The 12,524-nt window shown below is 46.4% G+C and overlaps 2 protein-coding genes across 2 annotated transcripts; one reads left to right on the forward strand and one right to left on the reverse strand.

The window, feature by feature from the left end:
• The first annotated feature begins 938 nt into the window (after positions 1–938).
• Positions 939–3,953, forward strand: LOC115741368. Its single transcript, XM_048283693.1, has 2 exons — positions 939–945; positions 1,796–3,953. The coding sequence occupies exon 2, from the start codon at positions 1,809–1,811 to the stop codon at positions 3,951–3,953; it is 2,145 nt and encodes a 714-aa protein (XP_048139650.1). The 5' UTR covers positions 939–945; positions 1,796–1,808.
• A 4,386-nt stretch (positions 3,954–8,339) lies between these two features.
• On the reverse strand, positions 8,340–12,037 carry LOC115741367 (disease resistance protein RPM1-like). Its single transcript, XM_030675241.2, has 2 exons — positions 9,090–12,037; positions 8,340–8,416 (listed from the first exon to the last, which is right to left on the reverse strand). Exons 1-2 carry the CDS (start codon positions 12,035–12,037, stop codon positions 8,383–8,385), a joined length of 2,982 nt encoding a protein of 993 aa, XP_030531101.2. The 3' UTR covers positions 8,340–8,382.
• Between the last annotated feature and the right edge of the window lie 487 nt (positions 12,038–12,524).

A 12,524-nucleotide genomic window follows, 5' to 3' on the forward strand; every position in this document is an offset into this window, starting at 1 on the left:
ATCATACTCATGCTAGTATGAATGATGGAACCTGATTTTGTCGCTTTACTTTCGGGTTGGGCAAATTCAGGGAATCGATTGACGATCGTGCATTCCAAAGTGGTGTTGCGAGTAATGTGTCGAGGGTGTTTGGAAAAGCGTATTGATTTTTTGTCCTTGTAAATGTTATGCGGGTAAATAGGAGCTTCAGAATTTGATTCTTTTTTATATAACAATGGCAGTTGTGAGGATGATGCTGAGGTAAATTCAAGTCTAATCTTGCTTCGTCTTGCTTTTTATATATCATCATAAGTTTGTCATATATCACATTAGCTTATGGCGAAGTGGTGTGAGATATGCGCGCAATGTGTTACCGTAGTGACAATTGATGGCTTCATTCACGGATTTGACACAGATATTAGTGTTCAAGAAAATAATATGCTTGTCTGCTGGAATTGAAGCAGTACACTCGAGGCCTCAGAATTGCTTCAATTTGGAGGGGCATTCATCACCCTCGTTTGGCCTTTTTGTTACTTTACTTGTGATAACAAGCTAAAATATGTTATTTCTATGTTGCAAATGAATCATGTTAGGATGACGATGCGTGCCGAAGAAAGTATGGTTAGAGTGAAGTTCATATGATTTATATTTGGAACAGTTATTGAGATACCAAACTTTTAATCTAAGCATATAGTCTGATATTCTTAATTAAAGTATATCGTACTCATGCTAGTACGAATATTGGAATTTTATTTTGTCACTTTACTTTTGCCTCAGGCAAATTCGGAGAATTGCTTGACGAATATGTATCCAAAAGTGGTGTTGTGAGTAATGTGTGCGGGTGTTTCGAAAAGCATATTGCTTTTTTGTTCCTTGTAAATGTTATGGGGGTAAATAGGTCCTTTAGAATTTGATTCCCATCCCAAATTTTTATATAACGGTGGCAGTTATGAGGATGATGCTAAGGTAGATTCAAGGCTACTCCTACTTCGCCTTGCTTGTTATATATCATCCTAAGTTTGTTGTAAATCACATTGGTTGATGTGAAGTGGTGTGAGATATACGTGCTCTCGCGCGATGTGTTATCATAGTGACGACTGACGTACTCATTCACGGTTTTGACGTGGAGATTAGTTTTCAAGGAAATAATATGCTTGTCTAATAGAATCGATGCAATCGACTCGTTGCTTCGGAATTGCTTCAATTTGGAGTAAGCATTTATGGCCCTCTTTTGTCCCTTTTGCGACTTTACTTGTGATAGCAAACTAAATAGGTGATTTCTATATACCACATGAATCACATTAGGATGGGGATGCATGCTGGACAAAGTGTGAAAATCACAATGGTTAGAGTGAAGTTCATAGGATTTCAATTTGGAGCCGTGATGGAGAAACCAAACTTTAACTCTCGGCCTATAGTTCGATCTTCTCAATTAAAGTAGATCATACTCGTGCTAGTACCAATGTCGGAACCTGATTTTGTTGCTTTACTTCCGCTTCGAGCAAGTTCAGAGAATCGCTTGACAATGATGCATCCAAAAGTAGTGTTGCGAATAACGTGTCACAGGTGTTTCGAAATGCGTATTGCCTTTTTGTTCCTTATAAATGTTATGGGGATAAATAGGTGCTTTGGAATTTGATTCCTATCCCAAAATAATGCTTATATAATGGTGGCAGTTCTGAGGATGATGCTGAGGTAAATTCAAGGTTAATGTTGCTTTGCCTTGTTTTGTCCTGTCCATATGTATATATGTAATCCTAGGTTTGACCGCTCTTTGAGACAGCGTTCCGATCGTTGCGCCTTTCGGTGCCAATAGTTCGAGTTCCGCAATGGGATTTTTGCTGTTCACCCAAAAAGCTCGTGAAGTGTGGAAGGAGTGGGAGCTGCCGTTGCTAGTCCTCCTCAGCCTGTTCCTCCAATTGACCCTTGCGTCTCAGGGCAGCCGGAGGAAATCCATCTTCAAGAACTGGATCCAAGTCTGGACAACGTACCTAATGGCCGACTCCATTGTGACCCTCTCGCTAGGCATCCTCTCGAACCGCCTGGCCAACATCAAGGAGACCATGGGCATGATTGATCCGAAGAGCCAGATCATAGCGTTCTGGGCGCCGTTCCTTCTCCTCCACTTGGGCGGGCCCGACACGGTCACTGCATATGCCCTGGCAGACAACGAGCTATGGCTGAGGCAGTTGGCACGGCTTTGCGTCCAGGTAGGGATAGCGTGTTACATTTACTCCATGGCCTTGTCGGGGACTCCACTGTCGATACTAGCGGCAGGTGTGATCCTGGTGGGGTTCATGAAATATGGAGAGAGGACAGTGTGTTTGCACTTGGCGAGCAACGGTCCACTTCGACGTTCGATGATTTCGCGTCCCGACGTCGGTCCCATACTCTTCAGGCAAATGGATCAGTCCGCTCTGAAGAGAGACGAGGGTTACCAGGTCAGAATCGAGGAGGTCACACAGGTTCCAGCTCCGGAGGATCTCTCGGTGAACAGCAGTCAAGCCAGCGGCAACGAAGAGAAGGACTGGACTCTGGTCAAGGCCTATGAGTTGTTCAAGATCTTCAAGCTTCTCTTTGTGGGCCTGACCGTCAACCTTGTCGACCTGGTCACCAGTCGGCGCATGTTCACGGGTAGGGACATGGATTCGGCCGAGGCCTTTAAAATCGTGGAGATCGAGCTCGGGTTCACGTACGATCTGCTCTTCACCAAGGCCCCGTTGCTGAGCCGTGCTTGGGTCATCATTCGTTGGGTCATCAGTCTCAGCGTGCTGGGTTCCGTGCTGGTATTCTTCTCTTTACAGGATAAGAGGGATTACGCCACAGTTGACATCTTGATAACTTTGCTGCTGATAGCCGGGGCTATACTTTTAGAGATTTACTCGCTTCTTCTAGCAATAGCATCCGATTGGATCCACCACCGGCGGCTTCAGGGATCTGGTACATCCTCAATCTTGTCCGCTGTCGCTATTCTCTGGCTCGGCCCGAGCCAAAGATGGTCGAATTCCGTGGCCCAGTTCAGCCTGTTGGCTTCATCCATCAGGAAAAGAAAGAGCGTCTTCCGCAGTCCGAGGTTTGCCAAGTTGCAGGAGGTGGTGGACAAGAACTTTTACATCTGTTACGAAAAGTTCCACTGCAACATCAAGGAATTGATCTTCCGTCGCATGAAGGAGATGGTTGCAAATCTGGAAGGGACCACGGATCTTAAGAAGGAGGCAGGTGAGCTACTGAAGAGGTCAAACTGCGATCACGTGACGTGGAGCGTGGAAATGGAGTTTGACCAGAACGTCTTCATCTGGCACATCGCCACCGAGCTCCTTCACCACGAGGACAAGGCGCAGGTGACGGAGGACATCACGAACTCCAGAATGAGCGTGTTGGTCTCTCGGTACATGCTCTATCTTTTAGTATTCTATCCTTCCATGTTGCCGACAGGGATAGGGGTGCTCCGGTACGAAGACACCTTGGCCGAAGCTCAAAAGTTCTTTGATGGCGAGCTAGCCATGTTGCCCAATGAAGAAGGCGGCACCACCAGCACCTCATCCGCCGTCGTCGAGTGGGTGCAGAAATTATACAAGAAAGACGCGCATGTCCACAACCGTTTCAACAACTGCAACGAGCCCCACGAGCCGGGAGAGTCCTGCGATCTGTGCGAAGTCTGCTGGCTTCTGCTCCAAGTGAGGGCTGAACTCCCCGAGTGGAAGACGCAGAGGGCCAAATCGTCGGTGCTGTTCGACGCCTGCCATCTCGCCAACCAGTTGAGATCGGTCGACACGTGGGACATGATCAGCAAGGTCTGGGTGAGGCTGCTCATCTACGCGGCTTACCAGTGCAAAGGCTACGAACACTGCGAGAGCCTGAGCAGAGGAGGAGAGCTTATCAGCCATGTTTGGCTTCTCATGGCGCATCTCAGCATAGCGCAGCTGGTACAGACTTCGGGGGAACAGTGCATTACCAAACTGGTCGTGACGTAGGAGTTTCCATGTGAAATGGAATGTGTCTTCTGGTTAACCCTAATGTTGTTTTGAGTAAGAAGATGAATAAGTTAAGCTCATCATCTTCAGATGGTGAGGTCGCGTTATTTCAGTATATGTTGTGTATCAGTTTGTTAAGCAGGGACTCTTTAACGTGATTAATTCTCACCCCGGTTTCTAAGTTTTTGATTTTGAGAAAGTAAAAATATTGTATCCATTTGCGCGACTGTGACACGTAATTCTTTTAAGAGTGATTGGTAACTTTAGCCCTGTCAAAAGTTAGTAACTAGCTTGCCGTCAGTTTAATAACTTTTTGCTTTTGCTTACCGATTTCCGGTTTGGGCCGGTTTTTTTACCTTTCTCTCAAAAGTTTAGAAATAATAATAAAAAAAACAAATATTTTTTAAGTTTCGGAAAATTATGAAAAACTCATTAAGTGTTTTGGCGACAAATTAAAAATTCCTAAGTGAAGCTCTACGGCATTTTTATCTCAAATTAATTTTTACAAAAAATTAACAGAGTTTAACACGACTAAAAATCCCTAACCGAAGCTCTACGACATATTTATCTCAAATTAATTTTTGGAATACAAAAAGGAATTCCAAACTAATGCCAAGACACATTTATCCCAAATTAATGTTTTTCAAACTAATTTTTTTCTCTTGAAAAATCCCAAATCGATACCCGACCTAAATCTAGTACTTTCCAGATTTGATGACCATTCATCAAAGGAAATGGAGACATTGATAAGCAGTATGAACATTGAAATGATACTATCAACGTCATTATGGATAAAGCTTTCTGAAACCATCAGCTTCTTTTTTCTAGAATCAGGTTCATAACTTAACTTTCTTTATTATTATTATTATCAAATAGCCCTAAGTATGTTATCATAATTCAAAACTATAAGAAACTCCCACCATTCGATGTGGGATCTCGCACTTGAACTCTATTTTGTTTTGCTTTTCGTTTCCACTTTCAGTCATCTTGAAAAGTAAAAAGGTAGCATCTCGCATTTCTTATAAATTGACGTGGGATCTCAGTTGAGGGAGTCAAGTGAGATTATAATCTCTATTTTATTTCTTAATTTGGAGTGGAATTCTTTGTCGTTCATGGGATGAACGAAAGTCACGTCGATCGAATCACGTAAATCCGAGATCCAATTTATTTTTTCATACAATTTATTTTATTATCCGATCAACTTGTTTTCGCAATAACTACATCGATTTTGTCACGTCCCGACTCTCGAGCTCGCGACATCCCTACTAATTCGCCACATGTTACAAAAGATAGCGTCCCAGGTAAACTATCGACCTACGTACTTACGACGCACGCAGAAACGTGAACTCTCTAATCAACAACCAACGTGAGATAATAAAGTAGGAAACAGACATAAAAGTCAACTCAATAATCAAACAAAAGACAATTTCATTTCATAAGTCAAAGCAAATGAGTTTTAACCCTACCGAGCTATAGAAGACTTATACAACCCCATTCTTCGGGACGGCTCGCTAAGATCTAAAAAAAAAATATGGTCGGGTAAGGTTAAAGCCTCATCTACTCCCAAAACTACTCTAACAACCAGGCCCTAACATCCACGGACACCATCACTCGAGACTTGAAAAAAGGTTAACAACGATGGAGTGAGAAATAAATCTCGGTGAGTCAACGCCTAAGCCCGGCTAGGGTGTTAATTCGCTCAAACATCCCAACAAACATTCATATCATTCAAGAGCAAATATTTCAACCACATGCAAACTTATCAGTTTTCAACCATGCATGATGCAATGTTCAACTGAAGTCAATAGTTATGACAGACAAACAACTAGCAATGTATCACATCAACTTGCACACATGGGACACCACATGAAGTCCAATTATTAATAGATGAGGCTACATGGCCCAACACACTAGATAGTTGGTGCCTAGCACACTAGACAATTAGTACTCTACTTGCAAGACCAGGCATCGTCCCATTACTTCGGCGACGGCGACTACTATGCTAGTGTAATTCCGATCGACATGGCACGACATAGTTGGCATTTCAAAAAGAGCGTCGGTCCGTCACAAGTTGCGACCGGCATCCGATCAACCCGACAACACGGATTGACGTGCATCTAACAAGTCGTGTAATTCCGGTTGACACGACACGATCTTGTCGGGAACAACCATTATGTGATCATTTAAGTGCATCCGACAACAACCAGTCAAATTCTTTTCTTTACACTTAGCCGGATGCTCATACAGTTATGCTCAAAGACTCGACACTAAGCCGTTTTCATGCTAAAAATATGCAGTTTACTTTCACTTGGTTCGCATGGATGCACATATTGTCCACCGGACTTTGCATCGATAACATGGGGACCGACACCCATATTTTTCTCTCATAACATCCAACACGCAAAACCAAACATCCAGACACGCAATGAGGACAATCGGCCAACATCTTTCAATAATCTAACGATAAAGGCCAATTCAAATTTATAACTCAACTATCGAAATTCCAATCCAATCAACAATCAAGCGTCTACTAGACCCTTCCTATCGCTGGCTCGCTATCACACACCGACAATCATTGCCCAAACAATCAATCCAATCTACCACTAAATAGCCGCAGACATCCTAACTAGCAAACAGACTTAATTAATCGTGATCATTTAACTTAAATCCAATCTCTATTTAACCGACCACGATTAAGCTACCTAAACGCCGTATTAAACTAATTACACTAATTATACTAAGCGTAATTAGTGTCTTAATCGGGATTTAAGAATTTAACTCACAATTAAAAAAATCGGCGTTCGATGTCGGGTCGGGTATGAGACTTTTGGATTGGGTCGTGGTTTCAAATTACTGTTCACGGGCCTGGCCGAATACTGTTCACACCGGTTACTGTTCAAGGCCGGCAACCTCGGCGGCACGATCTCGGGATGGCACGGATTCGGGGCGACGACGGCTCACGGTGGCGGTTCGTAGAATCGGGTCGGCGCGGCGGCTCACGGGACTCACCGCCACACTTGGGCCCACGGGCTCTGGTGGCACTGCGGCGGCGGCGATGGCAACTGGCGGCTCGGGCTCCAAGGCTCGGGGTGAGGTCGTGGGTCGCGGGTCAGAGGGCCGGCGACGGGACGGGCTCGGGCAGAGGAGGCCGACTGGCGGTGTCGGGATCAAACGGCGGTGGCTCGCGGTCCGGGTCGTGGGTCTGGCGGCACGGCAGCAGCTTTGGCTGGCGTCGGGCTCAGATCTGGGGGCTTGAGGCCGGCGGGGCGCGCGAGACCAGCGGGTAGGGTGGTCGCGCGGCTGAGGATGATGGAGGGAGCTCGGGTCTGCAAGCAACGGGTCGCGATTAGCTCGGATCTCTGCCGACTGAGCAGGCCAGTGGTCGGTACAGGCGATGACAGGCGCGACAAGTCGATGGCGACGACTGGCGGAGGCTGAAGGCGTCGGGTGAGCAATGGGAGGAGGTGGGTCGCAGGTGGTCGGGTCCCGCGGGTTCGAGGTGTAGCGGACGGCTTGGGTCGGCGATCAAGTGGCGCGGCTGTAGGCGAGACGAAGGCGGGTGGACGGAGTGGTGGTGGTCGCTGGTCGAGCGGCACGAGCAGAGGGGAGGGAAGCCGAACGACAGAAACAAGAAAATGAAGTAGGACAAGAACAGTAGAGGGGAGGGGCCCGAGGGGGGTCTGTCGCGAACAACAGTGGAGAGAGAGAGAGAGAGAGAAGGAGACGTCGCTGGGTGGGTGGTGAGGTGACTAGTGAGTGAATGATGTGAAGGGTGGGGCCGACCAAGGTTAAATCAAGTTTGAATTTGTTTGTCTTTCTAGTACAAAATATCCGAAGGTATTTTGATCATTTTTTCAGGATAGGCTCGTCAAATTAGGCTCGAGCACGATGAATTAAATCCTAAAACGTGATAATTAAAATTTTAAAAACCTAATCTAATCGGGCCGACATTCCGAGAATACTTAAATGTAATTACGAGGCTAGAATTCAAGACTAAAATTCATCGAATGTCTTCTTCTTATGGACGTCGAAATTTCGAGACGTCACAGATTTAGCTTCTCCGACATGGATGTTCTGATTGCACAGGCAGTGAGAGAGGGAGAGCATGAAGCTAGCGATTTAGGTCGTGGCTCCTGTGGTATCCCCTCTTCTGTTTTTTTTTGCGCTCAAGTGCTTTTCTTGTGTCATTGGACAGAGTGTTTGTTGACACAGATGCTTAGGACCGAAGAACGACTATCTTACATCAAATGAATATCAGCAGATAAGTTCATCACTATAATGCAATCATTTCAACAAATTGTTTATTCACACACTTAGGGAGAGAGAAAGGGCGACATACATACATACATACATACATACATTTCATCAAATTGTTTATTCACACACACACACACGTTCAGCTCCGAACATCATTGTAGTAGCTTTGTGTTCAAGGAGAAGTTGTTGCCGCATCATCGTCATCACTGCGGGAAACAAGAAACCACTAAGTAAGCAAGCTTCACACGATTACACATGCGCACAGGTTGGTTCCAAAGGTTACTTTTGAATCCGACATCAGGTTCCACAAAGACTGGATAATACTGCCCACGTGATTCTATATTGTGATAATGAGCGGAAACAGAATAATACAGGCTCATTTCTACGAGTGATGTGCAGAAAGATTGTGTTCTTTAGAGGGAGTTTGTATAGCTTTCATAGGTTCGTGATATGTATTAACTTGGTCTGATAGAATGAGTCGAGTCGAGTCAAGGTAATTCTCATCCAATAAAAATCTGTCTTTTTTTTTTAATCACTCATGAGAAATTATCAAGTCTACAGTAGTATTCTGCATCATCATGAGTAAAGGAAATGTTTGAGATTTGATATTATCTCAAAACTGTTAGTCGTCGTCCCTTGATTGGGGCCTCTTCTTAACTAATGAGCAATTATTGAAATTATTAGGTCCATAAAAGTGTTTTCATTATCACGAGTAAGGAAGATGTTTGGGATTTAATATTGTCCCATACCTGTGGTCTTTTTCCCTGAATTTTGAAAATTAATAAGTAAGCATTGAGGTTATCGAGTCTAAAAATAGAGCATTTTCTATCACCACGCTTCAAGAACAATGTTTGAGATTGAACATCAATCATCTCATACCTGTCGTCTTTGTAGGTGTCCATTGATCCGGACCACACGGTGTCTTTTTCGACGTGCAGGATCGTCTCATCTCCCGTACCGCCCTCGAGATGCTTCACAAAAGCAGGATCATCGCTGCGACATATCACCCATAAGGTTTCCAACTGCTTGCAATGGCAGATCCCATCGATAGTTTTCAGCATCTCGAGGTGCCTGAACTCGACTTCTTTGAGATTCGGCATTGCTCCTCCTTCGATAGTCACGTCCTCGAGCTGTGGCAGCTTCCAAATCTTCAAGATCTTGAGGCTCGGGAAGCCATTTGCGGTGAACGTTATACTTTTGCCTAGGAAAGAGTTGCCCAAGAGCCTGAGCGTCCTCAGGCTCCTCAGGAAATTCCCCAGCTCGGGGATCATGTCTGTTTCCACCTTCGAACCCGACAGAGTCAGAACCCGGAGCGAGTCGGGCAAGAGCCGTGTCCAGATGGGATTCTTGAGTTGCCCCAGCAAGTAGAGCTCCAACAGCTCGTGATGTCGTTCAGCCAGCGACAGTGTTGGTAACACTCCTACCTGCGATTTCTTGGCTTCTTTCGTGGGCCCCGCCGGTGCCGCTCCTACCTCTTGCTCGGCTCCTGCCTGGGGCTCGGCTCCTCTCGCAGTCTCGGCTTCTTCAGCGGATTTGGCTTCTTGGATCACCCCAAAGGTCAAGGACTGGAGATTGGTGAGCCCGGTGCTAATCCAACGGGATATCATTTCCACTGCATCGCCTGAGGAGGTGCCCTTATCCGACTGTTGCAAGAAAAGCTTGAGCGTGGTGAGCGAGGTCAAGATGTTCATCTGGCCCGTCATCGAGTTCTCCGTCACTTCGCCGATGACCAGCCTGCTTAAAGTTTGGAGTTCAGTCAAGGCCTCGACGTTGTTGCTACAAGCCTCGAGGATGTCCTTCAAGTCGATGTAGAACCAGTTGAGATGCAGGTGCCTCAATTTCCTCGACTGCCAGATGGAACTCGGCAGGGAAGTGATGTTGGTGTGCTTTATGTCGAGAGTCTCAAGATAATGCAGATCGGCAACCGCACTCGGGATCGAGTACAACTCCGTGGATCTCAATCCTAGGTACCTTAGGAGCACCAGCTTGTGGAGCACACCTTGTAAGGATGGCTTATACACACCCTCCAAATCAAGCACCCTTAGCAAGCTATAGTCAGTCTTGGACGTCATCTTCCTAAGAAACGTGCCTATGTCTTTGGTGAGCAGGCTTCTCCTCAGGTCGAACGACAAAAAGGAGAGGAGGTGGCTGAGGTTCAAGCTGGGGTGGCCGCCACCTTGGCCGCCTCTGACTATGCTTGTGTGCTCCGCAAACCACCGGACCTTGTGTCCTCGCAGTTGGGCCTGTTCTTGCTGGCTGGTTGGGTCACGGTCGCTCCCGTCTTTCCACTTGCTAGTGTCATGTATATAAAGGAACCCCGTGCTGCTCGCAATCGGGAGGATCATGTCGTGCATACAGGTGGGCATTTGGCAAGCCTTGGGTGATCCGTCCGCCCTCCAGTTCACCACATCAATCAGGTTCCTTTCCGCGAGCTCCAGAATGAAAATCTCTCCCACATCCTCGGGCAGCCTCGTCGGTTTCCTCTCGCTGTGGTAACAATGCGAATCCAATAAGCCCTCGGCCAACCACAGCCTCACTAGCCTTCTTGTCGGAATCGGGGATGCCACGGGGAACAAAGCCATGTAGATGAAACACGGTTTTAGATGAACCGGCAATCTTTGGTAACTCAATTGTACTATACCTGATAATCCCGAACAATCTTTCAGCAACGCTGAGAGCTTGGGCTCTTGGCGTTCGTGCTCTTCGGTATATGACAGCAACCCGCCGAGCAAGGACAGACTGAGCGGCAAGCGCCCACAAGTACTTAGGATATCCTTGTTCTTCGAGAGGCTCTGACCATCGGGTACTCTATACAACTTACTAGCGAGCATCTTCTCGCTTTCATCATCGTTTAATTTATCTAGCCTGAACAACCTTTTTCCTAATGAAAAATCCATGGTCTTGGCTATGTTATAGTGTTGAGTGGTGATGATTATGTGGCCCTGCCCATGGAACAGGATGATCCCCACTAACCTTAGCAAGAGTAGCTCGTTGGACGGTTGCACGTTATCCAACACTATGAGGAACTTCTTCACCTTGCCCAATACGTTGAAAAGCATTTCCATTATCTCTTCCAACTTCATGTCCTTCACCTCCCTCGCTGGCTTCCTCATTTGCCTCAGTATCTCGAACAGGAACTCCCTCTCCTCCATGCCGGCCGAGACGCAGACCCAAGCACGCGACTCGACACCCAGGCACTTCGCTTCACTGTAGACCGATCTCGCAAGGAACGTCTTGCCGGTGCCTTGCTCACCCCAAATCGAAGTCACAGCCACAACATTCCCCTGCGCTTCCCCCACAATCAGCCTCATTATTTCCTTTTTCTTCTCCTCGCGACATAAGTAGGATGCTTGCAGATTCCAGTAGCTAGTCAGCCTCACCTTTTTTGGGCCTTGCCATGTTACGCTAGCAGGGGAGAAGGAACTAGCGGGTACCATTTCCATCTTGCTCTTCAAGTACTGATCTAGACACAACTCCTCCATCTTTTTCACCAGATTGGACAAGTTCCTCCACAGCTCGTACTTGGAGACGAGCTCGGCAGCCGGCCTTGTGACCACGTGCAGGGCTCCGTGCCTCCCTCGGGCCTCTCCGAGGTGGAACTTGTCGATGAAGTCCTCAGCCTCGTACATGGCTCGGAGGAGCCGCCCCAACCACTCCATGCTCTTGGGCGGTCTGTCTTGAGTGGAAAAGAACCGTTGGATCGTGGCCACCTTCTCCTTGGCCTTCTTCACGAGGTCTTCCATCGATAAGCACCTGACGCACTCCGGGTGATGGAGCAAGGTCTCTAGTTTCTGCGACAAGATCTCGGCGGCCGCTTCGCTAGCCATCGTGCGTTTTTTCGCATCAGAAGTATCCATGCCTGATGAATGTGTTTGATTCGAGCAAGGTCGTGTGTGTGTGTATGTTGGCTTGTTTGGTTAGATCGAATTAATTTGTTGGGACATATCATTCTCTCCATGTATGTTCTTCATTTTCATATGCTTTTCTTGGTATGGTCTCTCCCGTCCAAAGCAAGCTTTGTTCAGTTCTTTGCTTGTGCGGTTTTGGACCGCGAGACGGGAGAAGGTATCTTACGGAATGATTATCATAGACGGGAATGGCGTTACTTCACAGAATGGACGATCAATTATTTTATGTTGGCTTCTTCATTTTTTGTTTTTTTTTTGTTTTTGTTTTTGTTTCTATGCTTTTCTTGGTACGGCCTCTCCTGTCGACAGCAAGCTTTGTCTCTCAGGATGATTATTGATAAGATGACTTCAGGTAAAGTTCTTTACTTCTGAAATTGATAGTATGGAAGGAGAATACTTTAATCAG

This window comes from Rhodamnia argentea, chromosome 8 (genome assembly GCF_020921035.1).
Source record: "Rhodamnia argentea isolate NSW1041297 chromosome 8, ASM2092103v1, whole genome shotgun sequence".
NCBI classification, from domain to species: Eukaryota; Viridiplantae; Streptophyta; class Magnoliopsida; order Myrtales; family Myrtaceae; genus Rhodamnia; species Rhodamnia argentea.

Bases quoted from the DNA above. Each gene is read 5' to 3' on its own strand.
- LOC115741368 (XM_048283693.1), top strand. From the start codon at position 1,809: ATGGGATTTTTGCTGTTCACCCAAAAAGCTCGTGAAGTGTGGAAGGAG.
- LOC115741367 (XM_030675241.2), bottom strand. From the start codon at position 12,037: ATGGCTAGCGAAGCGGCCGCCGAGATCTTGTCGCAGAAACTAGAGACC. The intron at 8,417-9,089 runs GTATGAGATGAT...TGTTTCCCGCAG, and splicing joins GACACCTACAAAGACGACAG to TGATGACGATGATGCGGCAA.